This window comes from Erinaceus europaeus, chromosome 9, assembly GCF_950295315.1.
Source record: "Erinaceus europaeus chromosome 9, mEriEur2.1, whole genome shotgun sequence".
Classification (NCBI taxonomy): domain Eukaryota; kingdom Metazoa; phylum Chordata; class Mammalia; order Eulipotyphla; family Erinaceidae; genus Erinaceus; species Erinaceus europaeus.
In genome coordinates, this window is record NC_080170.1 from 104,441,780 (window position 1) to 104,468,192 (window position 26,413).

Consider the following 26,413-nt stretch of genomic DNA (forward strand, 5'->3'; position numbering starts at 1 on the left):
AATTCTAGTGATTCTGTAAGCTTGTATCAACAAGTCTAAAAAAGATATTTCTTTCCCTTTTTTTTTTTCTCTCCCTCTAAAGTTCCTGTTGATTTTGAAACAGTTTTAGAAGATTATACTAAACAGGGCTTCCGTGTGATTGCTCTTGCACACAGGAAATTGGAGTCAAAACTCACTTGGCATAAAGTACAAAATATCAGCAGGTAAGGTCGATGAATAGGTTTTCTGGGTTTTTTTTCTCCTCATGCATTATTTGTTTTTATTAATCATGTACAGTAATTTATACACATGTTTTCTGTGCTTGAACAGTCATCAGATATTCACTGGATGCATGCCAGTCTACACACACATACATATTTATGGAGTGTCTGCAAATGCACACGCATATGTGTATATATAGCCTCTAGGTGGCATCGTGTATAGGAGCAAAATTATCTTTATTTAGTAAAGATAATTTAAAGAAGTTTACTTTTATCTAATAATATGCACTTTTAGGGCCTCTGTTTGGCACTAAATACTTATTGTTCAGCACTGTGAGTCACAATAACCAATTACCACCTCCACCCCTAAACCCTAGTCCTGTTAAACAACATTGCAAAAGTCACTGTACAGATATGTTCCCTTACAAATATGGGTACCACATCTTAAGGATTATCTTTTTTTAAAAAAAAAATATTTAATTTATTTATTAATGAGAAAAGATAGGAGGAGAGAGAAAAAGAACCAGACATCACTCTGGCACATGTGCTGCCAGGGACTGAACTCAGGACCTCATACTTGAGTCCAGTGCCCATCCACTGTGCCACCTCCCGGACCACAGGATTGTCATTTTTTAAAAAAAATTTTTTTATATTTATTTATTTTTCCCTTTTGTTGCCCTTGTTGTTTCTCATTGTTGTTATTGATCTCCTTGTTGGATAGGACAGAGAGAAACGGAGAGAGGAGGGGAAGACAGAGAGGGGGAGAGAAAGACAGACACTTGCACACCTGCTTCACCGCCTGTGAAGCGACTCCCCTGTAGGTGGGGAGCTGGGGGTTTGAACCGGGATCCTTAAGCCGGTCCTTGTGCTTTGTGCCACCTGCGCTTAACCCACTGCGCTACCACCCAACTCCCAGGATTGTCATTCTTATTGTGACCAGTGAAGACTTTCTTCTTGATGATAACGTTTGTTTAGAAATATTCTGGAGGGGGCTGGATGGTGGTGCATCTGGTTGAGGATGCATGTTACGATGTGCAAGAACCAGGTCCAAGTCCCTGGTCTCCACCTGCAGGGGGAAAGCTTTACAAGTGGTGAAGCAGGCCTGCAGGTGTTTCTCTGTCTCTCTCCTTCTCTGACTTCCCTTCCCTATCGATTTCTCTCTGTAAGGATTTAATAAATAAATAAAGATAATAAAAAATCTCAAAAAATATTTATGGTGTACTCAGCATTTATAAAGAAAAAGGGCTGTTTATTAGCTGCCCTGCTAATTCTCCCTGTCCCTTCTGTATTGACGTAATCCAGAGTCAGCTCTTTGAGCCACCGTCCCATTCTGTAACTATCTTCCACACTGCCTCCCAACAGAGCTCTTTCTTTCTTCATTTCCTTCTTCCCATTACTCGTTTTCTGTTTTTTAACATTCAACTCTAGTAATACCTGTCTCAGAATTCTTGAAATTGGCTCCCCATTACCTACTAGAGTAATTAAAATTAGATTTATCATGAAAAGAAATTAATTTTTATGAATTAGAAAAATGATAGATTATCAGAAAAAGACATACAGGTGACCAATGAAACATGGAAATAATGGGCTACTTTAATTCTTGGCAAGTATTAAATGAATGAGATTTTACACTTCTCCTTGGATTGGCAAGTTTAAAACACTGACAGTACTCAGTGTTAGGGAAGATTTGAGAAAGTATTAACGTATGTATGGCACTATTATACATTTGTAAAGAATTTACTACCCATAATAGTTTAAATTTGCTTATGCATATTGACCCAGCAGATGGAATTCTAAAAATCTAAGTAGGCTGAAGAAATATTTCTATGTGTACTTAGGTTTTAGTGTAAGTAATGTAGCACTCAGCACAGTGAGAAGTTGATTATATCATCACAAACTATGAGCGTTTGTATTAGTTGCTCTAGGTACACTAGATGAAATACGTTGGGCAATGTTTATAGTACAGTCTTGCTTTTAATAAGCTAATGATTTGATAGCCAAGTAAATAAAAGGAAAAACTGTATTAGTAATTCTGCCTACTAAAATTTTATTTGGGGGGAATATGATTCAAATTTAAATGCCACTCCTGGAAAAAAAAGAAAGAAAAAAGAAAGCAATAGCCAATTTGTTGTTGTTGTTGCAGTTGCAGTTATTATTGATGTCATTGTTGTTAGATAGGACAGAGAAATGGAGAGAGGAGGGGGAATACAGAGGGGGAGAGAAGGATATCTGTAGACCTGCTTCACTTCCTGTGAAGTGACTTCCCTGCAGATGGGGAGCCAGGGGCTCAAACTGGGATCCTTACACGGGTCCTTGAGCTTCTCGTCACATGCGCTTAACCTACTGTGATACTGCCCGACTCCCCTAATAGCCAAATATTGTGTTGCATAGTTGGAAGACATTAAATGCAGTGGTCCAGGAAGTGGTATAGTAGATAAAGTGTTGGACTCTCAAGCATGAGGTCCTGAGTTTAATCCCCAGCAACACATGTACCAGAGTGATGTCTGGTTCTTTCTCTCCTCCCCTCCCATCTTCCTCATTAATAAATAAAATCCTACATCTTTCCATGTCCTTAGATACATGGTTCCTTTTGCCCTGTTTACCCTCCCTGTCAACTTTTCTCTCTCCTCTTATTCCTTTCTTCCACCTGAGCTCTCTGCATTTTCTAATATGCTATAGTAATGGATTTATTTCATGAGTTAGAGAAAGAAGTATATTGAGCACTTATCTGTTCTAGCATATATGGTGCCTGGAATTGAATACAGGGTCTCATCCTTACAAGCCCACAGCTGTAATCTCTGAACCACTTCTCAGGCCATACATTTTACTCTGTTTGCTTTTTAATAAAGATACTTGCTTATTTTATGAGAGATGGAGAAAGAGATAGTTCACTGCTCTGTCGTAGTAGGTGCCAGGTACCAAATCTGGGACTTTATACATGCATGAAATGCATTTTACATACTCATCTACTTCCCAGACTGTGAATCATTACTTTGTGAATTGAATATTGTATTGTTCGCTAGAGTTTAAGCTGTCCATGACTTATTCATAGAACTGACTGCACTGTTTCTGACGTAATAATTGTTTCACAGTAGTGCAGCTTTGTCCTCCTTTGAGATAAATTGTAGGCTTTAAGGTCTGTTTTTCTTGTTATCATTAGTAGAAGTACTTAGTATTGACTTTTCCTTACTATTTAATATCCACTGTTGTATATTTCAAAAAATGTTAAGGTTTTACAGTTCTATACCTTGAGCACCTTTTTTGAGTTTTTGTGTAGAAAAATTCCTTGGTTATTTCAAATGTGTAATAATGGTGCCTAACCCCAAACCACTTTCCTCAAATGAAAGTAGAATTTCTGTCATTTTAACTCATTGAGATTTTTAAGAAAGCAGCTATCACTTAGCAGACTTCATTCATAGACAACTGTTCCTTAATACTAGAAATGGTCAGTGTCCTACAAAAGTATATTGTTGAAAATGACCCTGATGTCCCATTTTTCAGTGGGTAAAATTTACTTTCAAGAAATGTATCTCTTGGGAATTGTTTTTCCAGATTCAAAATTATTGAGATACTGAAATTACAAACATATGTTTATACAACATATAAATGGTTCAGCATGTTATGTAACTTATTAGTATTTCAGATTGCTTTATCCATACATAGCAAACAATTACTTATTATTTTGACTAAATAATAACTGTGTTAAATTTTCTTTTCTTGCAGAGATGCCATTGAAAATAATATGGATTTTATGGGACTGATTATAATGCAAAACAAATTAAAGCAAGAAACTCCTGCAGTACTTGAAGATTTGCATAAAGCCAATATTCGCACTGTCATGGTCACAGGTTGGTTTATAAAAGGACACAAAAACATATGAATGTGACTTAGAGTTCAGTTATGTAATATTAAGGAGTAATGGTACTCACAGTTGTTAAAGCATATTCCATAGTGACCCCATTCCAATAAATCTTGGTTCTGATAACTTCTTTCAAAGCTTCATCTCTTCATCATACCGTCGTCTCTTCTGCATTTTTTTTGCCCCCTCCTACTATGACAGAATTTGACTTTTGTTTCCCAAGTTAACTCTGTCAGGTCCTACTAAGTCACCCTGGGAAATAAAGTGTGAGAATGGGGCAAGAAGTAACATGGCCTTTCAGTTCTGGCTAGCAATATCCTTCCCAAACATTGGCATGTATCTCCAGTAAATATGGATTTTCTTCAGTAATGCTTTCTTATAGAGTTTCTTTACTGCTTGTCTTGCTTCATTTTACATCTCAAAGATGGTATTATTAACATTGTTCATCATTTTGTGTAATCTTGCTTTGTGTTTTTTTTTCTGTGATACTGTTGTAGTATTCTTATATACCCCACTAGTTAACTCCTGTGTTATTTCACTAGGTAGTTGTTGAATACATGTCCTTTATTTAGCACTGTGCCACGTATTGAGTACTACTAGTGCATGGCTTGAAAGGAGTGCAAGTTGGTTTTATGAATGAGAGTGACTATTTAGCATCTGTGTGCTTGAGTTACTTAGGGAAGCAGGTACTGATTTTGTTATTTTTAGACTCCAAGAGTACAGACTGCATTTATCTGCATTTGCTCAACCTAGTCAAGGGGACCTTGGTAGAGTCTCAATAAATAGTTGTTATTTTTATCAGTTCATGTTTTTGTTTTGATTTTAATGCACTTTCAATATTTTGAAAATTAGGTGACAACATGCTGACTGCTATCTCTGTGGCCAGAGACTGTGGAATGATACTACCTCATGATAAAGTTATTATTGCTGAAGCATTACCTCCAAAGGATGGGAAAGTTGCCACGATTAACTGGCACTATGCAGACACCCTAACACAGTGTAGTAATTCGTCAGCAATTGGTTCCGAGGTAAAGTGAAGATAAATTTTCCCTTTTGAAATCTGATTAAAAAATAATTTAACATTACAGAACAGGTGAAAACAGATATATACATGATCTCAGGGATTTTGGCTTACGAGGACTGTGCTAGTTCCAGAAATTTCAGCATTCCCATTTTTACTTGTGTATAAAGAGAGTGCAAGAGCAGCCAGAGTACTGCTCTAGCATATGTACTGCTGGGAACTGAACCTGGGGCCTGATACATATGCAAGGCCTGTGCCCTTCCCAACCAGGAACCTGCCTTCCTGGTTGCTGAATTTTACTTTTAGTCAAAAGGGAAAAGGTATTTTTTTAAAAAATATAATATATTCTGGAGTGATAATGCTGTAGGTGCTTCATTCATATTTAGTTAATAGTTAAATAGAAACTGATATTCTTTTGAGGGGGGAGGGAGAGGGGTTTAGGGCTATTGCTAGGGCTTATTGCCAGCACTCTGAATCCTCTACTCCTGGTGGCCATATATATATATTGATTTGATGGGACAGAGAAATTGAGAAGAGAGGAGTCGGAGAGGTAGAAAGGGGAGAGAACACAGCTGCAGGCTTGCTTCACCACTTGTGAAGTATCCCCTCTGCAGATGGGGAGCCAGGGGCTCAACCCAGTTCCTTGTGGATCCTATGTGCTTTTAACTGGGTGTGCCACCACCTGGCAAGTTGTGATTCATTTACCTTAAAATAGATTTCCTTTAATTTTTCAAGAAATGGTATGATTTGTTCTCAACTGTCAAATGAAATAATTCCATTTACAACAAAATATACTTTATAGAATCGTGTTACTTAGTTTGGCTGTCTAAATACTGTTCTGACTATCTCACACTCAGGCTATCCCAATTAAATTGGCTGATGATAGTTTAGAGGATCTTCAGATGAGTCGTTATCATTTTGCAATGAATGGAAAATCATTTTCAGTCATACTGGAACATTTTCAAGACCTTGTTCCTAAGGTTAGTGATTTGGGTTTGTGTATGTATGTGTTCATATGAATACATTGTTTACAACATTTTAAAGAAGTTCCCCCCCCTTCCCCCAGCTGATGCTACATGGCACTGTGTTTGCTCGTATGGCACCAGACCAGAAGACACAGTTAGTAGAAGCATTGCAAAATGTGGAGTAAGTACTGATATGTTATTTGTTTATTCATTATTGGTTAGAATCAGAGAGAAAAGAGGAAGATAGGGAGAATAAGAGATATCTACAGTTGGGGTGGTGGCTCACCTGGCTGAGCGCACATTTACTATATGCAAAGACCCAAATTCAAGCCCTCAACTCTCCTCCTGCCGGGGTAAATCTTTGCGAGTGGTAAAGTAGTGCTGCAAGTGTCTCTGTCCCTCTCCATCTCCCCATTCTTTTCAATTTCTGCCTGTCTCTATCTAATAAAGATTAAAAGAGAGTGAGAGACATCTGCAGAACTGCTTCACCGTGTATGGAACTTCACTGTGTGTGGAACTTTCCCTCTGCTGGTGGGGACCAGGAGTTTGAACATGGGTCCTAGTGTGCAGTAACATCTGCACTGTTACCACCCACTCAGCCCCTGAAATTTTTATGAATTACATTAAACCCAGGAAAATAATATTCATGTATATATAACTGTCACATATAAGGTAGGTGATGTCTGAGGTTTGCTCACTTACTTACCTACAGTAAAGTATTCACTTTCTTTTCCAAGTTGATATGAGGTAGCTTGATAGAAATGGAGACTGTGCATCTTTAGCTTTAGTAAGTAATTATGATTCAGTTTTTAAGGCAAAAGTCTTAGCTGATAATCTAAAAATGTAAGTATACTAAAGAATAGTACTAGTCTAAATCCTTTGCTTTAAAGGTAGTGAAATTGAGATGCTAAAAATGAGTAAGTTTATTAGCTCTTCTTGTAACAAAACAGTAGCAGATCTATTAACTTGCAGGCGTACGCTGTCAATGCTTGCAAATTAGCATGCATGTAGTCATTACAATGAGAAGATTTCTTAGTGCTAACAGACCCAAGCTCTTCAGAATAATGTATTAGAAAAATCTTAAATAGTATATATTTGAAAAATAAAAAAATCTTAATCTATTTTTTTTTCTTAGTTACTTTGTTGGGATGTGCGGTGATGGTGCAAATGATTGTGGTGTAAGTATAGTTTTTGTGATATATAGTTCTTTTAATCCTAATTCACCTGCACAAAATTTAAGTAGTTTTCTTCTTAAAACCATTAGGCTTTGAAGAGGGCACATGGAGGCATTTCCCTATCAGAACTCGAGGCTTCAGTGGCATCTCCCTTTACCTCCAAAACTCCCAGTATTTCCTGTGTGCCAAACCTTATCAGGTAGTACAACTTGGAACATTTTCCTATTATCTTTGTAGCTTGTTTTAACTACATAGAAATGGGGGAGGGGAGGGTTGGGGTCGGGCGGTAGTGGGTTAAGCCGCATGTGGTGTGAAGCACAAGGGCCAGAGTAAGGATCCCAGTTCGAGCCCCTGGTTCCTCACGGGGGGGGGGGGGGGTGCTTCACAGGCGGTGAAGCAGGTCTGCAGGTGTCTTATCTCCCCCGTCTTCCCCTCCTCCATTTCTTTCTGTCCTATCCAACAACGCCGACATCAACAATAATAACTACAACAACTATAAAAAAAAAAAAAGGGCAACAAAAGGGAAAATAAAGGAAAATCATGAATTTGCTTCAACTGTGCATTAGTATATTTGATTTTTACCTTAATCATCAACAGGTAGATTGTTGTTCTTCCTTTCTTGGTAGAATAGTGCTTGTAGGGCCTGCATGTGGCCAGCTAGTAGAGCGCAAACATTGCCAAGCATGAGGGCCTAGGTTTGAGCCCCAGACCACCACATGTGGATGCCTGCAGGGGGGAAAACTTGACAAGCAGTGTTGTGCTGTCTCTCCTTTCTCTCTGTCTCTCTCTGTCCCATATCTTTATTTAGAGGAAAGAAAGGAAAAATGGCCACACGAATTGTTGGAGTGATGCAGACACTGAACCCCAGCAATGACCCTGGTGGGGGGAATGAGAGTCGGGGCCAGGCGTGGTGTATCCAGTTGAGCAGACACATTAATCATCGTACACAAGGGCCTGAGTTAGAGCCCTGGCTCCCCACCTGCAGGAAGGGCCAGGGATATGTGCGGTTTCACAAGTGATTAAACAGACCTGCAGGTGTCTGTCTTTCTCTGTCCCCTATCCCCCCCTCAATTTCTCTCTGTCCTATCAAATAAAATAGAAGTGGAAAAATGCCACTAGGAGTAGTGGATTTGTAATGCTGGCACCGAGCCCCAGTGTTAACCGTGGTAGCAATAAAACTGATTATTTTTGAAAGGGTTGCTTTCTAGTATCTGTTGACTATTGATGTTTATCAGCTGGTAGCTGAGTAGTAGAGCACGGGAGTCCTGAGTTTAATCCTTGGCACCAGATCTACTAAGATAATGCATTCTCTCCCCCTCCCCCCCATTAATAAATCCTTTTTTAAAAGGAAATGATGTAATTGTGGTTTGGAGGAGGAGTCTGAACTGCTTTTAACCACATGCCAACATTTGTTTTCACAGGGAAGGCCGTGCTGCTTTAATGACTTCCTTCTGTGTGTTTAAATTCATGGCCTTGTACAGCATTATACAGTACTTCAGTGTTACTCTGCTGTATTCTGTGAGTAACTGACATTGCTTGTAGAGATAGCACTTTGTGTGTCAAAACTTTTAAACTGAGATATTGAACACTTACGTTGGATTTTGAATACTTGCATTCACTGTGGAATTTGCATATGTGGCACCTCTATAGTTCCCTTTAGCTTACTGTATTTTGAGTAGTAGAAAGAAAACCTCATCAGTGTAAAGTTGCATTTATCTCAAGACTGACAGTTGTGATTGAAGCCTTGTGAATAAAAGATGATTGTAGGGGGCCAGGTAGAGTGAATAAGTGGAGGCCCTGAATTAGAGCCCCAGCAGGCCATGGGACCATCACGAATGGTAGAGCAATACTGTGGTATCTCCCCAACCCCCCCATTTACATATGAGAGAGACAACAGTGCATTACTCTCTTTTTTTCTTCTTTGTTGGGGGATGAATTTTTTTATAGTCGACAGTAAATACAATAGTTTGTACATACATAACATTTCTCAACACTTATGCTATCTATCCCCGCCCCTCAGCTATTTTTTATGATGGTGTCTGGGATTGACTCTGGGTGCTTAGTCCTCAGGCATGAAAGTCTGCTATGTGCTCTCTCCCTGACCCTATGTGTTAAACTTTTAAGCAGTTTGTCATTTGCTGTAGGGAAGGGAACCCTAAAGCATGAAGTAAAACCAGGGAAAATGATAATAAACTATTACTATAAAAATAGTTCCTGCAAACTAATTATATTTTTAAAATCATTTCTCTACCTGTAGATCTTAAGTAACCTAGGAGACTTCCAGTTTCTCTTCATTGATCTGGCAATCATTTTGGTAGTGGTATTTACAAGTGAGTATTGTTACTGATTTCAAACCATATGAAATTCTGGTAGGATCTAATGGAATTTATAAACTTATACCAGCTGTTGTGGCAGTGCATACCATTCCAGGTTCCCTGTAAATATGTCCTTTTATTATTCCCATTGGTTATTTTTTGCCACGTTGGTTTTATTGTTCCTTTTCCCCATGAAATATTTGAGGAAAACTGATTATCATGTTCTTGTGCCTCTGAATATTTCAGTATATTGCCCCAGTAGTATACCACTGAAGAACTGACCCAGATTAAAAAACAAAACAAAACAAAAAACAGAAACAGAATTGTTTTGTTAGATGACCACACACAATTTATAAAGGCCAGGAAATTCATTAGACATATTCTTTCTAATCCACAGCCCATATTCAGCTTCTTTTATTTGTCCCAACAATGTTATTGAAATTTAATATTCCCCCACCCCCATTTCCCAGTCTTGTAAATTTCATCTTGTTATCTTTTTAATTTTCTTGAACCTGAATTTGATCAACTATTTGGGGGGGGAATTGATGGACGGACATTTGTGAAAGACCAATTATGTACGTCTGTTAAATGTGCTGTCTTTAGACTGTGTATTACAGATGTGATACTGTGTTTTTTCTGGCTACTTTGTATAAGGAGAAACGGTATTGATTTGGTTCAGTTTTTATCAAAATAAATGATGATAATGTGATAAGACCCACTTAGTTAGATGGAAATATACTTCATACCGGAAATAAATAGATGCAGGAGACGAGAAAGCTTTTTTTTTTTTCCTCCAGGGTTATTGCTGGGCTCAGTGCCTGCACCATGAATCCACTGCTCCTGGAGGCCATTCCCCCCCCCCCCTTTGTTGCCCTTGTTGTTGTAGCCTTGTGGTTATTATTATTGCCATTGTTGATGTTGTTCATTGTTGGATAGGACAGAGAGAAATGGAGAGAGGAGGGGAAGACAGAGGGGGAGAGAAAGACAGACACCTTCAGACCTGCTTCACCGCCTGTGAAGCGACTCCCCTGCAGTTGGGAAGCCCGGGGCTCGAACTGGGATCCCTACGCCGGTCCTTGTGCTTTGCGCCACATGCGCTTAACCCACTGTGCCATCACCCGACCCCCTGAAAGCTTTTTTTTTTTAAATGCTAAAATTTAACTAATGAATATTGAGGGAATGATGGACTTAGACCTTGTCTTGTTGACATTTTTGACCAGATGGGAGACAAGGGGGACTTTGTGTTCACTATAGGATGTTTATCAGCATTTCTATCCTCTCCCCACTAGATGCCAGTAACTCAACCTTTGTAACATCCAAAATTATTTCCAGACATTAAAAGTTTAGGGGTAGTGAGGCAGAATCAATGGTTAGGAACCCTTGAAATAGGCAGTGCTTACTAGATACTAAAAGTTTGATGAAGATTAATTACAAAGAAAGGAATAGAAACCATCAGGAAGAAAATAAGTGACTAAAATCTTCTTTATGTTACAATCCTGTTTATATTACTTCATACTTTTATTAATATCTTAAGTGGATATGTTTATTTTAACTGCATCTTTGCAATTAAAAATTAGAAGTGAAATATTTTTTTTACTTATACAAATGTAGGGACAGATCTTACAGTTTTTATGCTTAATACTGTTTCTATTCAGTTTTTCCTCTGAATTTTAGTAAGCTAATGTAAAAACAAACAAAAAAACACCAGTGGTTATACAAAGAGACTCTCTTGCCTGAGGCTCCAGAGTCCTGGGTTCAATCCACCACACCACCATAAACTAGAACTGAGAGTGCTCTAGAAAAAGGAAAAACAACAACAACACCTCAGTGGAATAGCTTAAATCGCTTGCTTTTATAGACTATGTATGTCTTAACGTGTATGTGCAACATCTGGTTTGGTTTGTGTGTTCATATTAAAGGTTTATTGGAGGAAGACTTGTTAATTTCTCAAATAAATCCAATCACATTGATTTTGATACATTGTTTTTCTCATTTGCTTCTCAATACAGTGAGTTTAAATCCTGCATGGAAGGAACTTGTGGCTCAAAGACCACCTTCAGGTCTTATATCTGGGGCTCTTCTCTTCTCCGTTTTGTCTCAGATTGTGATCTGCATTGGATTTCAATCTTTTGGGTTTTTTTGGGTCAAGCAGCAACCTTGGTATGAAGTATGGCATCCACATTCAGAGTAAGTTGGTTAAGCCTTTTTTACTGGACAACTTTATAAAGGACTGCAACCATTAGTGCCACCTGCTGGGCATTTCATTAAGGCTTATCAGAAGACACTAGACCTCTGCTGGTTGGAAGCCAGAGCTGCCTGTGTGAACAGGAACAGTAGGTTTTGCACCAGTCCTGGTGGTAGGTCCATCTCAGTCCAGATGAACGCTGTCATAGGAGCCATCAACTTTTGGCTTCTGCTCAGGTTCAAAGTTGAGTAACTCAGTCATTAGTAATATCCCACCATGAACCCTTGAGAAGCTATTTCAAAGGAAGAAAAGGAGGTGGGGTGGGGGAAAGTCTAATTGCATGTGGATTGATGAGGACCATGGATTTTCCATGGCCACTTGTAGATGATTTTGCCCAACTGCATAAGCCAAAATTGGCGTGAAGTGCGTGCGGCTAGTGCTCATTTCTCAGGTCCCCACTCACTAGCCAAGAAGGAGCTGCTTTGCTTCCTCCCCATTGTTCTTCAGTAACACTTTAGTGGCTTCTAAAAAAAAAGAAGTATAAGACGGAGGAAAGAAAATGCAGCCTATATGCACACAACACTAATTCTAACAATACACATAGAAGTTACTGCATTTTTTTCTAGACACTTGCATAATTTGACTCATACTTGACTACTATCCTGATAACATCTGTCTGTAAGAAGATGTTCAGGCAAGGTCCTAGTTAACCCTACCAAGATGGTGGCACATTTGTGGGGAAGAGAAATAGCCCTTAAATTAGCTCCCAGACTTCTCAGTTCTATAAAGATAAACTTATTTATAGCTTGATATTTTGGATTTTTGTACTGAAGTGGTACCTTAGGACAGTGATTCAGGATAGTTAAAGTAAAATGATATTTGGGGGGAAGTGAATATTATGTTTAGTAATACGAAACATTTTCTTTGTGTGTTTCAGTGCTTGTAATACAACAGGAAGTCTGTATTGGAATTCTTCATATTTGTACAATGAAACTGAACTTGATGAACGTAATATACAAAATTATGAAAATACCACAGTGTTTTTTATCTCCTGTTTTCAGTACCTCATAGTGGCAATTGCCTTTTCAAAAGGAAAGCCCTTCAGGCAACCTTGCTACAAGAATTGTAAGTTGACTATTATAATTGCTACTCTGCTTTAAAAGTAATTCAAAAATAGTTTAGTGCGTTTTATAAAATAATTCTTCACAAATCAATGAAGATGGTGAGGTTGATCATTGCTGTCTTGTTTTATTCTCATGGTTGTTGCCACCCTAAGTCTAAAATTAAAAGCCACCAGTTCTAAGCACAAGGACTGGTGTAAGGATCCCGGTTTGAGCCCCTGGCTCCCCACCTGCAGGGGAGTCACTTCACAGGAGGTGAAGCAGGTCTGCAGGTGTCTATCTTTCTCTCGCCTTCCGTCTTCTGCTCCTCTCTCCATTTCTCTCTGTCCTATCCAACAATGATGACAACAACAATAAAAAAAAAACAAGGGCAACAAAAGGGAAAATAAATAAATATTTTTTAAAAAGAATAGACGCCATTTAAGGGGTGAGTTTTGTAATTGACTAATGTATCATAGAATTCAGGGAGAAATACCATCCAAGGTCCATCTCTTTATAAATGCTGATTATTTTCACCTCATAAATTATTCCTTTGAGGAAAGCCTGAATGGGTTTTCTAGGAAATAACTGGAGAATGTATTTTATTTATGCTGTGTCATTAACCTAAGAAGAAGTGTTCAGAACCAAATTTAGGATTGACAGTATACCAGTTGTTATATATACTTTTAGTTGAAGGAACTTACTTTATTTTACTTTATTTTTCAGATTTTTTTGTTGTGTCTGTGATTATTTTGTATGTTTTCACATTATTCATCATGTTGTATCCAGTTGCCTCTGTTGACCAGGTTCTTCAGGTAAGACTTCAAAATATCAATTACTACTGCTTACCTGAGGAGTGTCAAAAGGCAGCAGCAGTGAAAGGTAGTAACAGAAAGTGGCACATTAGTTTTACATGAAACATACACAGCCACCAGGGTTACTCTTCTGCTTTTAATAAATGGCCATGGGCTAGGACTTACAAACAGTGCCACTTATGAAATAAGCTTTCCACTGCCTTGGCATATCAAGAGGGACAAAGGTGTCTTCTGGTGTTTCTTAGTATGAAGTTGAGCATGTTTATTAACATGCCAAGCAGTTTCCAGTTGTTCTGGGTACCCTGGTACTAAGATGCGGTGCCAGAGCTCAAACCTGAGCCATGTGCATGCACAGGCAAGCCCAGTACCCTCTGAGCTATCTCTCTGGCCCCTACTTGTTATATTTAAAGTTGCTAGTGGGATTGAGTAGAAACCAATGTTTATTAACGTACATTTCAAAATACTCTATATAACCTGTTACTCCTGCCCATTTTTTCCCTCCTAAATATTCCCTCTTTTTTGGAGTCCATGTTTTATTTCGTTATATATGTGACAAATACTCTCTCAGATATCTCCTTTGCTTTGTAATATATTTTATTTTTAAATTGTAATAGTTAAGCTTACTTTAAAAACCTTTTTTTTTTTGAACTTTGGAAATCTTTGTTAGACTTGTCTTTGTCAAGGTTATAAACTGTTTCTCTTTAATCTGGAATTAATTTCATGCATAGTTTTTGAGATGGGGATTTAGTTTCTTTTCCTCATGAATACCTATTTATTATCATTTATTGAATTGTCTTACCTTTTCCAACTGATCTTTAGTAATAACCTCTGCCCTGTTTACATATATAGTATATATCTGTATATGACATATATATGATCATCAACCAGACTTAAAATTGTTTTGTTCTCCTTATTTATTTTATTCCATTTTTTTATTGCCACCAGGGTTATTATTGGGGCTCTGTCCCTACATGAAAGAATCCATCACTCCTGCAGCTCCCCCCCCTTTACTTGATGGGACTAAGAGAAATTGATTGTGGGGGAGGGGAGGTAGAGAAGGAAAGAAAATGAGAGGCACAACACTGCATCTCTACATATGAAGCTTCCCCACTGCAGGTGGGGACTGAGGGCTTTAACACAGGTCCGTGTGCACTACAGTGTGTACACCCTACCGGGTAGGCCACCACCTGGCCCCACTCTTATCTTATGTCAATACAGTATTATCTAAGTTACTATAAAACACACTTTTTCTTTCCTCCTCTCTGCTATATATAAATAAATAAATCATTTTTAGACATAATATATACATATGCACATGCATTATTTTTCCTGAATACCTAGTGTAGTGTATTAGGCACTCCTAGATTGCTTTTTTTTTTTTTTTCTATTGACTGTATAAGAGTGTAGAGTTTGCTTCATTGTGAGATCAGTATCTGCCTCATTATAATGTTTTCTTTTTTATATAGGGACTTGTTGAAATTCATGGTCTAAGAGAACATGAAATACAGAGTTTGAGTGAATAGAATCTGATTCTAAGATTGGCACATCTTATTTGTTTTTAAACTAAATCACCTCTCAGCTCTGATTTGTGGTGGTGATAGGGATTGAACCTGGAATTTCAGAGCCTCAGGCACAAGTCTTACATAATTGTCATGCTGTCTCCTGGACTGTGCTTGCATGCATGTTTGTGTGTCTTTCTCAGAAAAAGGCAGAGTTAGATGCTTCCTTCTGTGTGGTGGGGACCAGGCTTGAACCTGAGTTGTACACATGGTAAAGCAGTGCAAGATCACATGATTTATTGTGCCAGTCACTTAATATATATTTTTTAACCTTGAGTTTCTTACACTTTGACTTTTGTCATCTGAAAAGTGGATGCAGTGTCCACTTTGTGGTATTGTTGAGGAGTGAGTAGATAATTATGTGAGAGTATTTGATATATAATAAGAAGGTAATAAATTTGGAAATTATAATGATATGATATCAACTACATAATACATTTTAACTTAATGTTTTTGTTTTGCTTTGTTTTACAGATAGTATGTGTACCATATCAGTGGCGTATAACTATGCTCATTATCATTCTTGTCAATGCCCTTGTAGCTATCATGGTGGAGGTAAGCACTTCATGTCTGTCATACATTGTAAAGTTTTTAGTGATTTAATGAAAAATGGGGAAGAAAGAAAGGTAGCATGGACGCATATACAGAATTTCAGTCTTGTTTTTAAGTTAAACTCACCTAGCATTCTTCTGACCTTTGGTATAGCTATATATATATTCAGTGAAAATAATTCATTTCTAAGATTATAGGGACTTTTAAAAAATTATTTTTGTGAGAGAGATCAGTGAGCCCAAGATTATAAGTAGCACTAATATTAAAAGATTATAGGTGGGGGGGGGACACCACATAATGGCTATGTATAAAGATGTTCATGCCTGAGGCTCCTAAGTCCAAGGTTCAGTGCCTACCATATGCCAGAGCTGAGCAGTGCTCTGGTCTCTCTTGTCTCTGTCTCTCTTATTAAAATAAAAACCTGAGGATGCATATAAAGCCATATTACATGTAAAATTTATAGACCTCATTTTATCAAGAATTTTGTGGACTTTATAACATTTTTTGTTTTCATTATCTTTATTTATTGAATAGAGACAGATTTATCTGTTTATTTATTTATTTTTACCAGAGCACTGCTTGGTTCTGGCTTATGGTGGTGTGGGGGATCAAACCTGAGACTTTGGAACTTCAGGATGAGAATCTGTTTGCCATTATGCTATCTATCCCCTTTGCTTCACCACTGCAGGTGGGAACTGGGGACTTGAACCCGGGTCCTTGCACATTGTAACATGCACTTAACCAGGTCCCAAGACTTTTGTGATTTTTATTATTATTATTATTAATTTGTTTTAATAAAAACTTTTATCCTTTTTTAGTGTTAACTGAAATTCTTTACAGTGTGATGTGCGTGCCCCCCCAATCTGTGGTTTTTGTATTCTGTATTTTTTTTAAACATGTGGTCAATCGTAGTCCAAAAAATATTACTTACAATAAGGTACTTTGAGAGACCATATTCCCATAACTTTTATTCCAGTGTATTTATTTGCTGTTTTGTTTCTTGCTGTGTCTTGTTTATAAATTAAATTCCACCAGAGGTGTGTATGTGGGGAGAAAAAGCAGTATGTATAGTGTTGGGCACTATTGAGTTTTAGGCCTTCAGAGGGTCCTGAACGCACTCCCCACGGATAAGCGAAGCTACTGAATATGAAGACCAGGTCATGTTTTTCAAATCATTAGTGATGCAACATTGTGTGAGCCATTTGAAACGTGCACATTAATAAAGAATGACATAGTCCTTTTCAAATCTTAATCCACTGGCATGTCTCTCAGAACTTCTTCCTTGACATGGTCCTTTGGAAAGTTGTGTTCAATCGAGACAAACAAGGAGAATATCGCTTCACCACCACACAGCCACCACAGGTTGGAAATCAGCACCTTACTCTCAATCCTTCTAGTCTCTCTAGGCTCTCAGTGACTTACTCTGCGTTCTGTGGAGTGGTGTTTTGTTGTGCGCTGCTTCAGTCATCTCCCCTTTGTTTGGCATTTCATTTGTTGTAGAGGATGCTAGAAACTCCAGCACCTGAGTAATGTCATTAGTCTCTTTTCCATTCCAATCCGAATATTCTATGTGAGAAAAGCTATTGTTTTCAGTGGAGAGAGTTAGTTTTTCTACTTCAACATTTTCTTTTTTCAATTTTCTTGACATCCTTAAGAAGGTAGGCAAAGTCAGGAAACACAGATCAAAGTCAAACATTTGAGAAATTATCTCTGATTTCTCAGTTTCTGTGGGTGACTTTTTGGCTTTCTGCAGCATGCCTTAGATTATTTAGGAAAGTCTTCAAAGGCACAGCATTCTTTTTTTTTTTTTTGTACAAGTTATGATGTAGACCTTCGTAATGATTTCAGGTAATATAATTTAAAAAAATATGTAAACTCTCTGGCCCCAAAGGGGGGAAAAGAAAAGAAAAAAACAGATGAATAAGACCCATTTCCTGACTTTAGGATGTTTCAGTAAATTCTTAAGAAAATACAGATTAATTTTATTTCTTAAACCGATATCATTGAGTCTCAGTTAGCATGTGTGTACACTATGTGTACATGTATTTGTAGAGAGAACTTCATAGTACAAAGTGTTGCCCTTCTTCATTCGCTCCCGTTGCTGTTTGTAGGTGAATAATGTTATATATATATGGGTTCTGAAATTTTCAGTCATTCTGAGGTGCAGAGAAGCTTACAGAGTCATGAGGATCCCCCTGGCATCTCTGTTCTGGGTCATTCACTTTTCTTTGGCCTTTAAGTAACAACATCCTGGGCTGTATTTTGATAATGCCGCTGACTAGATGCCTGGTATGCTATCACAGGTCCTCTTTTTAAAAGAGACCTTCTGAGGGTACCATTTCCTTTTCCCTAATGCTTTATGATAAAAAAAAAAAAAGAGGCAATTTCATAATGATGGAATGAGTCTGAAATAGGCTTCTTCCCCTCCAACCCCCTTCTCCCCTCAAAGCATTATGTCCAGTTGTCCCAAGTAATTGAGACCATCTGAGTTGTGTCAGGGGTTCAAGTCCTTTTTAAGTCTCATGTATATCTAAGGTTTAGAGCCTTTTGAAATGTGTACATTAATAAACATGCACATTTAATAAATCCCCCCACACACTTTAGTGATACCAATATATAACTTCATTTTTTTCATAGATATTTCTAACTTCATTTTATGTACAAATATTTGGTTAACTTGCCACAGTTCTATATCTAGTGAATAGCAGAGTTGGGAATTGAAATGAGGGCTTTTGATTTCAATAGGAGTTTTTTCCACTATCTCACAATACTTATAGTACAAGCCATTTTTTAGATCATAGAGATGTGAACTAAACACAACATTCAAATGGCAGGATGGAGACAAGTAATACCATACCTGCTTTCCTGTGGTTGACATTGTATGATGCATTTTGTATAAATTCTGTTATAATTGTTATAAAGATCTTAAAAGGAAGGAATATTTTTAGTCTCCCTAAGCCAATCTAGACCAGTATTCAGAGATGGAAATAGTGCTAGAACTAGGATTCAAATGCAAGGTATCTGAGCCCAGGACCATAGTATTCCTCTGCTGGAAAGCCTCATGTCATGTATTCTTTGAAGACCAAATAAACTGTGAGGTGTTGTTTTGATTTATAATGTATTCTGCTTGACTCACTGAACATGGGCACATGCAACTAACCTAACTTATGTAAAGGATTTTATGTATAACAGTAGTTTCCATAATAATAATTCTTATTATCAGTGTTTAATGCCCACAGTTAATATCAGTTGGGTCAATTAAAAAAGTTTGAGGAAACTGCAGATAATCAGAAGTTTAAAACTTTTATGTGACAGAACTTTTTTTCTCTGTAATTATGTTTAGCAGTTCCAGATTTAATGCTTTCTAACAAAATAAAAAGAATTATTGGCATACTAGTGATTTTTTTTTTCAAGCAAGGATATTCATCCAAGAATGCCTTGAGCTCCCTCCTTAGCCTGCTGATGAAGCTTTTCAGTGTAGAATCCCATCATCTATAGCTTTCTATAAAGATTTACTCCTATCTGTGCTCCACATTTCTCACTAAGAGGTACTTGTACCTAACCTGGGTTTGGTAAGCTAAGACTGTTTAGTGTTAAGCTTGGGATTAGAAAATACTATCTTAGAGTTTGCCCATGCCCAAAGACTTACGCCTAATTATGTTTTCCTTTGTTGAGGGCCTGGGAGATGGAAAATGTTAGCTGTAAGTCTTATTTATTCATTTATTTATTTACTTACTTTGGATAGAACAAAAAATTGAGAGGGGAGAGTGAGATACAGGGAGAGAGAAAGAGATATCTGTAGTGCTGCTTCACAGTTCATGAAGCTTCCCCTCTGCATGTAGGGACTGGGTCCTTAATACACTGTAATGTGCTCAACCAGGTCCACCACCACCTAGTCCCTAAGGCTGTAAGTCTTTATGTGCCACTTTGAATATTATTTGAGCATATTTAAATATTTAAATGCCACTTCTCTTTGTTTTTGGTTTATAATCAGGATTGGTATGGAAGGAGACTTTGTGAAAACCACAGAAACGTTTTTCCCCTTTATAATCACGGCCTTGTAGTGTACATGCTGCCCACCCATGAAAATATTTCCTGAGAAACACTGCAAAGAGTGAACTGGCACTAGGACTCTAGAATGAACATCCTGGAATGGTCTAAGGATCAAGAGAATTTCGCTGTAGCTCTTTTTTGAAAGATCTTTGCGGATTCTCTGTTGGACTTTGGTAGCCTCTTTTCCTTATCTGAGATACATATTGGTGTGTTCAGCCATGCTTTCAGAAGGAAGTCAGAATATTCAGTTACTATCTTTGTTCTGCTTCAAAGGGTTGTCCCCCAGGTATTTGGGGGAGACATGATGTTCATTCTAAGTCCTTGTGATGCTCTGCCTCCTGGCTTTCTTGTTGCACATTGCTTGCTTTTCTCCTGCCACTGCATTCATCTATTCCTTGATTTATTTCTCATTCCAGCATGCTTAAAGCTGCGTATATTTTCCCTGTCAGTGATTACGCTGTGTGCAAACATGTGTGGTATGTTTGTATTTACAAACTAACAAAACTTTGCATGCATATGTTATGTTTTTTATATGTGATATTTGGGGGGGGTGTTGAGTACAAAAACAAAATTACAAGGAAAGGGATCTTAATGTTCCCTTTGTTGTTATCTAAAAAGTTGTAACAGGTGTATCTTATTTACAATAGATCTATAAGTATTTATGGAAAACAACATGCACCTAAGTTTAAAATAAATTTTATATGCCTGCTTTATGTTTGAATACACTTGGTCATAACTTCCCTTAATTCAGCCTGTTGTGCATTGACCTTCAACCTGGCCAGCTCATCTAGACGGATAAGAGTGAGTGGTGTGTGCGTGTGTGTGCGCGTGTGTATGTGTGTGAGTCAGAAGTTATCATGTGCCCTTTATGTGATCCTTCTACTTGCCTAGATATAAAACGTGACAGCTTTCAGATTGATTTAGGAACATTGATATTTTTCACAATTAGACTGAAGAGTTTAATTTCACCTTGGGAAAACAACAGTTTTGTGAACTAAACCATTGTCTCAGCTTAAATATTAAAGTTTGTGTGCATGTGCCTATGCTAGAAAGGAATTATTTTTGAACACTGAAGAATCTTATGTCTAATGTCTCTTGTATCCTAGTGTTAAGTATTTTCTTGTGGGCATTTTAAGTAGGTAACTTTTTAGTTAGAATAATAAGGAAACTACTAGATGAAAAAAATCTTCCAAAATCTCATTTACTCACTAGCCTAGAATCTAATAACTTACTCATGGCCACAAATTTTACTTTAAATTCTTGGTAATAGTGCACCTTAACTTGTCTTTGTTGACAAAATAAACTAGGAGAGCTTTAAACGCACTTAAGTTATTTAATCTATTCTCCATGCTGCCACATCTTCATTCAAGTTTTGGAGAGTAAGGGAAAGAACAGTAAATTTTTAATAATGCTTGTCTCAGTAATTCAGAACATTTACCAAGTTAAAGAATTTTAAAAAGAAATGAAAGAGTTTTTATTTTAAAGTAATTTTGTTTCCCATTTCACTTAGAAATGTGTGTTGTGGAAATTTTCCTTTATTTTGACATTATCATGGGTGTGAATGTTAGAGCACACCTACCTCAGATACATCTCCATTTCATGAGGTTACTATGTGATCAGACTTAGTTGTAGCCTAGGCAACTAAATGGCAAAACAAAACATCCTGTGATTAGATTTTGCTATGGAGAACTACAGCCAAACCCATTAATAATTGACTATTCTGTAGAGGTGAATATAAATACAGGCCTCAGTGTCACCAGTTTTGTTCTGTTTCATTCATTTTGAGTTTCAGTGAATAGTCTTTATTGAGTTTATGTTTCAGTATGGCTGGGGCTCTGCTTTCTTTTGTAAGAAATATTGATATAAGGTAATACTTATTAAAATCATCAGGATAGATTGGGGAGACTTTAATGACAGCAGAGCCTTTTACAATGAAACAGTCTAAGAGATACTATGTACCTCTTTAAAATTATGAAGCAAATGAGCAAAACATCTGTGTTAATATGAAAATACGGTTTTGAAATGTTTAATATTAAGCAAAATCCATGTTGACTTAACTAGATATTAATCATGTCTCATATTTTGAGGTGGTATCAGTTAATGATATTTTAATATGACTTCCAAAAATAAGTTACTAAGGATAGTAACAAAATTTACTTTGGGATAGAATTATGAAGGCTTCTATATATAAAGTTTTAATAATCTCTTGAATAGTTTTGTTATTCTTAGTATATGAGATGTTTGATGTTATAGAATAGATCTACAGTTTATTTTTTTAAAAATCTATAAAGCTAAAAAACAATGATGTACATTATATTGATTAATAAAATAAAAAAATATGTTCCTAAATAATTGAAAGCTGGCTTTCACATGGAATTTTTTCATGTATTCTCAGAAGTCATTTCTTTCCCCTAATGTCCTTTGCTTATTTAATGTGCCTTTTAATTTTTTAACCTGCTGAAAATATATAGCCCTTAATCTATTAAGATATTCTTTCTCTCTTTTTTTCTCCCTTTCATAGGAGTCATTGAATTGGTGGGGGAAATACTGCTTGTCCTGGGCCCAAGGCTGTAGAAAGAAGATACCAAAGGCAAAATATATGTATCTGGCTCAGGAGCTCTTGGTTGATCCAGAATGGCCACCAAAACCTCAGACAACAACAGAAGCTAAAACTTTAGTTAAAGAGAATGGATCATGTCAAATCATCACCATAACATAGCAGTTAGTCAGTCTCAGTGGTATGCTAGTAGCAATATTGAGGAGAAAGGACTCAAAGAACTTCTGGTCCTGTGTCAGATTGGTACCATTTTAATGTAGATCCCTTCTGAGATAGGAGCTAATTTGAGACCCTTTTTTTTTTTAAAGCCCCCAAACAAAGATAACTGGCCACCGTAGTAATCAGTCTGAAGGAACTATTATCTTCATTGAGTAACTCCCAAATATTATATATCTTTCCAGAATTTCCTTACTACGTTTGGTGGTATTCTTTACACTGGATACAGAAGAAAGTTGGTATTCAGTAGATTTTGAAACTTAGTTTGGCCCTTTAAATTTATTTTCATATCACCATTCCCTTACTAGGGAAAAAAAAAATTCTCTTGCACCAGAGACCCCAAATTGTGGTCGATAACATAAATGTTACCTAACCTCCAGTGTAAGAATCCTGTTTACATATGATCACAATATCTTCTCCAAAGAATTCTCAAATATACACATACACACCAGTTCCCTTTGTTAACCTAGAGTTAAGAATGAGTTTTAGGTCGCTTATAGAACAACTCAGGTGATTTCCATTTATGGTTTTATATTTTCTGTACAAACTACCTGGGTTTTACTTTCCTAATAGCAAGGTGCTTCACTGCCTTCATGAGTTGTCCATGAAAAACTATTAAATAATCTTTTGCTATTTTTTGGTGTCATCAGTATAATTTGTCTCAGTTATATGTTGTAGAACCCTTTCCGCTAAGGAGAAGGAAAAAAAAATTTTTTTTTTTAAACAATCATACCACCCTCTCCTCCTCCCCACACCCCACCCTCCCCTCACACACTTTGATCATTTTAAATGTCTATTTTCTTATGTTTTTAATTACCTAAAGATATAGGATAATTTTTTTTGTTTGTTTTACCTCTTAATACTTTTAAGGTTTGATATGTTTCTCCTCTTAATAATGGGACTTAAAAATGGAGTGGTTTGGGATGACTTTTTTCAGAGCAGTATGGACTTGGTGAGGGTTTGTTTTATGCCAGTAGGTGGCACTAGAGATCAGAGCTTACCAATTTGGAATTGGATGCTTATAATTTAAGATACATGGTTGTGGAAATTTCTGGGAGACAAAATAAAGTTAAGTAACAGACATTGTGTCAGAAGAGATATTGAAAATGCTCTTTGGCTTTCAGTTTTGCCCATCTTATGTTTAAATTCTAAGCAAAATTAAAGTGACATTAAAAATGCATTTATAGGTAAGATCCAACTTGGCAGAGCCCACAGTGATGATTGACACAGGAATCTGATAGTGCTATAACATGGACACTAACCTAGTAGAGCTGTGTGGCTTTTATCCTTGTTCTTCCTTAATCAATAGTATGCTTGTGCTTTTCATTACTGATTATTATTTTACTGATATATGTTTACCAATTTATCAGATGTTTCCTAGGACTATACAACCAAATGGTTCTCATGTTTTATGCTGCAGAGACCTGAATGATGTTTGGTAACTGTAGAAAGATAAAAGTTACACTCAGGATCACTGTTATTGCTACCGCCACTATGATTCTTACAAAAGCAATCTAGGTTTTCCATCAGAAACTAAATACGATATTAATACACATTAAGTGATAAGAACAATTGTTTCATGAATGATTCTATGAAGCTATGCATCTTAGACCTCTTGAGCTGTGAATAGCACTGTTTTCTATAGTTATGTATTCTCTGTTTTATGATTTCCACATGCATTTTCAGTACATAGGAGTGTTACTCTTCAGTGAGTTCCTAGAATTGTACATTTTATTCTTGATTTAGACACTGAAGCTTATAAAGGAAATGCTAAGTAGCAGCTTAAAAATCCAATTATCAGATTATATTCAGCATCTTTACGGATATGATCATAAAGAGCTATATTTTTGACACTCTTTCCCTTTTTTTTAACATTTAGATTTTATAAAGGTTTTATATCTCATCTGTCCATATTTTCAAAGGAATGACGTTTTTAAGTAGGTGGGAAGGCATTTGTAGGAGGTTAGATTTGAACATAAACATGGTGGGTTGTTAAGTTGTTATTGATGGCTTCTGGATGTTATTTGAAGAATATTTGTGACTTCAGGTGTAAGCCCTACTCAGTGCCATAGACAGACTGAGTCCTCCTCTGTAGGTTACAATTACATAGTACTTTTGATTTTCACATTAAATTATTTGAGTGTATACAGACCTAAAAATTTTTAAATCTGTACATATATTATTTTGATGTATTAAGATTAATAAATATTGCTGATTTAAATTTTATTTATGCACATTAAAGGACAGAAATGTCTGAGAAAGTAATTGTTAGATAATGATATGTAACTTTTTAACTTTTTAAATAAATAACAAGATTTTTAATGTATGTCTCCCTCAGGGTTGTTTAAAGTTTTCTTTTCTCCCTCATAGTGATAACTATATGTTTTGTATCTATTAGCACCAACTGCTGTAAAGCAATGCTGCAAATAATGCTTGAATAAAAGTGGCTAAGCCAACAACAAAATAAATACCTTTATTAATTGTTTAATTGTTACATCCTAAAGCTTACCAAATCGCACTTGCATTCAGACAAAACTGTTGCAGTCTTTACTCTATTTATTTTATCTCCTTTGTTTATGAAAGTACTGCACAGTTAAAAGGCATGGTAAATAATATATCATTGTTTATTCTTTTCCCCAAATGGCTATAGATACAATATCCAGAGAAGAGCAAAAATTCAAGCTTTAGAAATTTATTCTAACTTTTTTTTTTTGCATGTGATTTTGACATCTGAAAATAGGCTTTTTGTATATATTTATGGTTGGGAGGTGGTTGGGGAACTTTTAACAAAGTGGATGTTAATTTTTGTACAGTTGGCATTTACACATATTTTTAATGTATTAGAATTTGGTAATTATGTGCACATTAAATTAATAAGGCAGTTACTTCCTGTTATGATTTGTGAATTCCCTAAGACTTTGGGTTTTTTAAAGTAACTTTATATCAGAAATGATATTGCATTATTATATTTTTAAAACTGTATTGCTGCTCAGAATGGTACCCTGATGTCAAAAAGGCATACATTCATACATGTACATTTAGCACTGTAAATAACCTTGAGACTTTTTTTGATTGAAGCTATTCAAAATAAAAATTTGAATGAAGTAGCATTTCTCTCATTCTTTACACACAAACGCACACACACACACACACTTTAAATTATATTAATACTGCCCTCTTGGTATTTATTTCCCTTAATAGCTTCCCATTTCCTTTTTTTAACTTTTGGATTTTTGAAAGAAATACATTCAATGTCATGTACTATGGTGTTTTATTCTTTTAATAATTGGGAAGGTGTGACCAGAAGCACGTTAGATACAGTATGTTTTGAAGTGAAGTGGTACCCACAATGTAAACCCCAGAGAAGGCCAAGTTTTTTCCAGTCACCATGACCCCACACCTTATGGATATGGGAATAGCTCTGCATGTCTTTCATCCTCCTTCCCCTGTATCACTCCCAGGTGCTTTATTCTGAGTATATTTGGAAGAAAGGAAGAGGACTTTCTAGGAGTTTTGTTTTTTGTTTTTACCAGAGCACTGCTTAGCTCTGGCTTATGGTGGTGCTGGGGATCGAATCTGAGACCTTTGCTGCCTCAGATAACAAAGTCTTTTTTGCATAACCATTTATCTCCCTAGCCCTCAGAGTTTGACTAAGACTGTCCTAGGTAAGGGCATACCTGGTAGATTATACACAGGGCCTGAATTCAAGGACCCCTGTCTGCCTGCAATGGTGGAGCAGTGATTCAGGCCTGTATCTGTTGATGAAGCGGGGGGGGGGGGGGGGGGATCACCAGAGTAGTGGGGTCAGCGTGTAGGCACCAAGCCCCAGCAATAACTATTC

The 26,413-nt window shown here is 36.8% G+C and overlaps 1 protein-coding gene across 5 annotated transcripts in view; it reads left to right on the forward strand.

The window, feature by feature from the left end:
- The window catches only part of ATP13A3 (ATPase 13A3), a 73,790-nt gene extending 48,111 nt beyond the window's left edge, over window positions 1-25,679 (forward strand). For 4 of the 5 annotated variants that reach the window (XM_060198490.1, XM_060198489.1, XM_060198492.1 and 1 more), the window contains 15 exons: window positions 83-203; window positions 3,924-4,048; window positions 4,912-5,087; window positions 5,938-6,060; window positions 6,147-6,226; window positions 7,181-7,223; window positions 7,310-7,419; window positions 8,642-8,738; window positions 9,478-9,550; window positions 11,545-11,722; window positions 12,658-12,845; window positions 13,547-13,635; window positions 15,669-15,749; window positions 17,019-17,108; window positions 22,321-25,679. In XM_060198490.1, the coding sequence (XP_060054473.1) occupies window positions 83-203; window positions 3,924-4,048; window positions 4,912-5,087; window positions 5,938-6,060; window positions 6,147-6,226; window positions 7,181-7,223; window positions 7,310-7,419; window positions 8,642-8,738; window positions 9,478-9,550; window positions 11,545-11,722; window positions 12,658-12,845; window positions 13,547-13,635; window positions 15,669-15,749; window positions 17,019-17,108; window positions 22,321-22,518 (1,772 nt within the window). In that variant the 3' untranslated portion in view covers window positions 22,519-25,679. The remainder of the gene's footprint in view (window positions 1-82; window positions 204-3,923; window positions 4,049-4,911; window positions 5,088-5,937; window positions 6,061-6,146; window positions 6,227-7,180; window positions 7,224-7,309; window positions 7,420-8,641; window positions 8,739-9,477; window positions 9,551-11,544; window positions 11,723-12,657; window positions 12,846-13,546; window positions 13,636-15,668; window positions 15,750-17,018; window positions 17,109-22,320) is intronic. The other variant, XM_060198493.1, reaches the window with a different exon arrangement.
- The last annotated feature ends 734 nt before the right edge of the window (window positions 25,680-26,413 follow it).